The sequence below is a fragment of the Rhincodon typus genome, unplaced genomic scaffold (assembly GCF_021869965.1).
Source record: "Rhincodon typus isolate 14 unplaced genomic scaffold, sRhiTyp1.1 hic_rhity00000123, whole genome shotgun sequence".
Classification (NCBI taxonomy): Eukaryota; Metazoa; Chordata; class Chondrichthyes; order Orectolobiformes; family Rhincodontidae; genus Rhincodon; species Rhincodon typus.
Window position 1 is genome coordinate 41,164 of NW_025965761.1, and position 4,152 is coordinate 45,315.

General features: G+C 44.7%; 1 protein-coding gene across 1 annotated transcript in view; it reads left to right on the plus strand.

The window, feature by feature from the left end:
- The first annotated feature begins 1,937 nt into the window (after positions 1-1,937).
- Positions 1,938-4,152, plus strand: part of LOC125488279 (chromodomain-helicase-DNA-binding protein 8-like) — a 22,533-nt gene continuing 20,318 nt past the window's right edge. Inside the window, exon 1 of the mRNA XM_048621212.1 lies at positions 1,938-1,970. Coding sequence (XP_048477169.1) covers positions 1,938-1,970 — 33 coding nt within the window. The remainder of the gene's footprint in view (positions 1,971-4,152) is intronic.

Sequence of the window (4,152 nt, forward strand, 5' to 3'; positions counted from 1 at the left end):
AGTTGCCGGGAATGGAAAGTCTAAGTAATAAGGAGAGGCTGAATAGGCTGGGACATTTTTCCACTGGAGCACAGGAGGCTGAGGGCTGACCTCATAATATCATGAGGGGTATAGATAAGGTGAATGACAGGTGTCTTTTCCCTAGGGTGGGGGATTTCAAGACTAGGGGGCATATTTTTAAGGCAAGAGGAGAAAGATTTATCCAAAAAATTTGGATAAACATATGGATGATAATGGAATAGTTTAGGTTAGATGGGCTTCAGATTGGTTTCACAGGTCGGCGCAACATCGAGGGCCGAAGGGCCTGTACTGCGCTGTAATGTTCTATGAAAGACATGAGGGGCAACTTTTTTCACACAGAGAGTGACTCGTATTTGGAATGAACTTCCAGAGGAAGTGGTGGACGTGGGTACAGTTACAATGTTCAAAAGACATTCACATAAGTACATGAATACAAACTGTTTGCAGGGATATGGGCCGAGAGCAGGCAGGTGGGACTAGTTTAGTTTGGGAACATGGACTGGTTGGACCAAAGGGTCTGTTTCTGTGCTGTTTGACTCTGTGACAAGGTAAACATAGCAAGAATGAAAGAGCTACTGCTCAATGTTTAACATTCTGGGGTCACTTGTTTGAAGCAAAAATGAGGCAAAATATTTCCTCTCAGATGGCCATGAGGCTTTGGAACTCTCTTTGGAACTCTAGGCGATGGAAATGGAGACCTTGGGTATTTTGAGGTCGAGCGATAGATACATTCTTGTTAAGCAAGGGGGTAAAAGTTTATCAGGGCTAGGAAGGACTGTGAATTAGAGGTAACAATTAGAGGTTGAACATGTTCCTACTGAATAGTATAGCAGGCTGGATGGATGAAATGTTGTTCATATCTTAGCTCCCATAAACAGCAACATGATTAAGGTCTGATTCAGTGATGTTGATTGAGGGATAAACACTGGGAAGAACCCAGTTACTGTATCTCTGACAATTTACATCAGACTGTCGTACAGTCCCTACAGCACAGGAACAGACCCTTCAGCCCAATCAAGTCTGTACAAAGAACGATACAGCATAGTTACAGGCCCTTCGGCCCTCCAAGCCCATGCCGACACATTTTGCCCTTCCTTACTAAAACTGTCTTCACTTATAAGATCTGTATCCCTCTATTCCCTTCCTATTCATGTATTGGTCGAGGTGTTTCTTGAACGTTGCTATTGTGTCTGCTTCCACCACCTCCTCTGGCAGCGCTTTCCAGGCACTCCCCACCCTTTGTGTGGAAATCCTGCCCCTCACATCTCTTTTAAACATCCCCCTCCCCGGATCAACACACCCGCCCCCCACCTCCCCATGCACCTTGAACCTGTGTCCCCTAGTAATTGACCCTTCCACCCTGGGATAAAGCTTCATACTTTCCACTCTATCCATGCCATTCACAATCTTATAAATGTCTATCAGATCGCTCCCTGAACTTCCTGCGTTCTAGTGAAAAAGAAACCCCAGCCTATTCGACCTTTCTTCATAGCTAAAATCCCCCATACCAGGTCTGTACGGACCCTCCAAAGAGCTTCCCACCCAGACCCACCTCTGTAACTCCTCATTCCCCATGGCTAATCCACCTAATCTAGACATCCCCAGACACTGTGGGCAATTTAGCATGGCCAATCCACCCTAACCTGCACATCTTTGGGCTGTGGGAGGAAACCAGAGCACCCAGAGGAAACCAATGCAGACCCGGGGAGAATGTGCAAACTCCACACAGACAGTCGCCCGAGGTGGAATCGAACCCGGGTCCCTGGCACCGTGAGGCAGCAGTGCTAACCACTGAGTCACCGTGCTGCCCCATTAAGTAGGTCATTAAATCCCTTGAGCTCGAATACCACTGACCACATACCTGGAAGAGGAATGGAGTTAAGGGCCAAGGAATGGAACGTCAGGGACCAAAGACAATGGCTCTGATATTTGTCGGGGTGGATTTCCAAGTGAGTGGGAGGATGTCACTGGAGATTTATCTCAACAACCTGCCTCCTGTTACTTTTCTTTTAAATGGATTTGCTGATTATTGAGAAGCTTGGCTCCCAGTCAGGTTAGAAATGTTCCAGGAGAGGCTACAAGCCTGGATAGGTCAGTTAATACTGCTGGGTTTAGAAATTGTGGGAGTTCAGGGTGTAGGTAGATAGAAGTGGGTGCAGAACGATTTGTAATGTTGAAGAATAAATTTCAGGATCAGAGAAAGAGGGATTAGGAATGGAGATAGAGATCAAATGGAGATAGCAATGCAGATAGAAATATTTAGCTCAAATGGAGATAGAGACAGAGTTAGAGATTTAAATCAAATGGAGATAGAGATATGGAGATATAGCGATAGACATAGAGATAGAAATAGAGATCAAATGGACATGGAGATAGAATTAGCGAAGGAGATAGCGATGAAGATAGAAATGGAGATGGACATGGAGATAAAGATGGAGACAGACTCAATAATCAGAGAGAAGGATCCAATCACTATGGATGTGTGATCAGTGGAAAGGGGTGGGTGGGGTCAACTGCAGGCAGTGTGGAATAGAAAAGAGATTTGCTTTGCTGTTGAAGGAAGGAGGGGGATAAGGGCATTAAGCACTGCTGCTCCTGCCGGCCCACAGATAGAGCTATAAAAGCATTTAACTGCTAAATACAACAATTCCCATCTCCCTTTGGTGTTGGGTTTCTTAACACCTGGGAACTCCAGTCTGCATGAAACCTGAAGGATAGATCAAATTTGAGAGACATCGCCTCAATTAACTAGTCTGCATAAAACCTGAAAGATAGATCAAATTTGAGAGACATCGCCTCAACAAACTGTTCAAAACTCAGGTCATCTAGAGCACAGAGGCATTGACACCACCGGCTGGGAGGAGAAAACTGCCAACTGCTGAGTGTAGAACTTCCTAATCCATCAAGACACAAGCCACTTCGAAGGTCAGGAATTCACCAGCGAGGTGAAACAGTGGTGGCAAAGGAAGGAGAAGGAAGCCAACCCTGGGCTGTAAATGTCACTTCTCCATCCAACAACAGTTCCTCCGCTGCTGAGAACCTTGTGGATTGAAAATTGGGTTCTTCAGTTATCCAAAGACTCATCTGAAGATTTGTTCGAAGACTCATTTGAAGACTCATCCAGCCTGACAGAGACCATCCTCAATTCCAAGGGACCACCAATAATGATGACAATATTCCAATGAGTGATCCACTTACTGGGAAGCAGGTTAGTTGCCTGTTGTCCCATCTCTGTTAAAATCAGAAGTGAGGGGTCTCACAGGAAGGTTGGGTTTCAAACATTTTAACATCTTACCCAGCCTAAACCCACCTTTCTTCAAAGAGGGATAAAATTACTGCCAGCGATTTCATATTTAAGTGGAGGAAATTGTTGCTCACTCAATGGACAAACAGGGTTTGAGATAGATGGCATGAGTAACCAGAGTAACTACCATCAGCAGAGTGTTCTAGTCAAATAGATTGGGACTTAGTTGAAGTGTAAAGCTCTTCTATTGTCTCTTCAATGATTTCCAAGTAGACGCGGCATTGATTGAATGTAATATGTTCTGAATACACTTCCAAAAGGCTCTCCCAGATGAGAGGGCGAGAACCCTCTGAGATCCTAGAGTTTAACAGTCAGTTGCCTGTCTCCATCCTTTTCTATTCCTGTCTCTATGATGATACTTCACACAAGCACCTGACTGATAATCATGTACAGAAGATAGTTTATTATAAAAGAAGAAGCACCTAGGTGTGAAGAACAAGGCTGACAGCAACAGTTTGGTTGTTGATGTGATAAACGTATTGATAACAGTTTATGATAAATGCAAAGCTGTTTGTCGGAGTGGTGGAGAAATTATTCAATGATGTAGGACTCATGTGGCACAGTTATTGTGATAGAATTCTCCCCACTGACCTGGATTAGGCAGTTCCAACACTCAAAAAGCTCAAATCAATCTCAGCCCATTTGTCTGGAAGCCCTTCCAGCACCTTCACTGTTTAGTCCCTCCACCACCATGCACCACGGCAGCAGGATATACCATCTACAGCATCTGCAAGGTTCAGTTGGAAGTTAGGAAGTTAGTATTCATTTTGAGAAGGCTAGAATACAAAAGCAGGAATGTACCGCTGCAGCTGTTTAAGGGTCTGGTC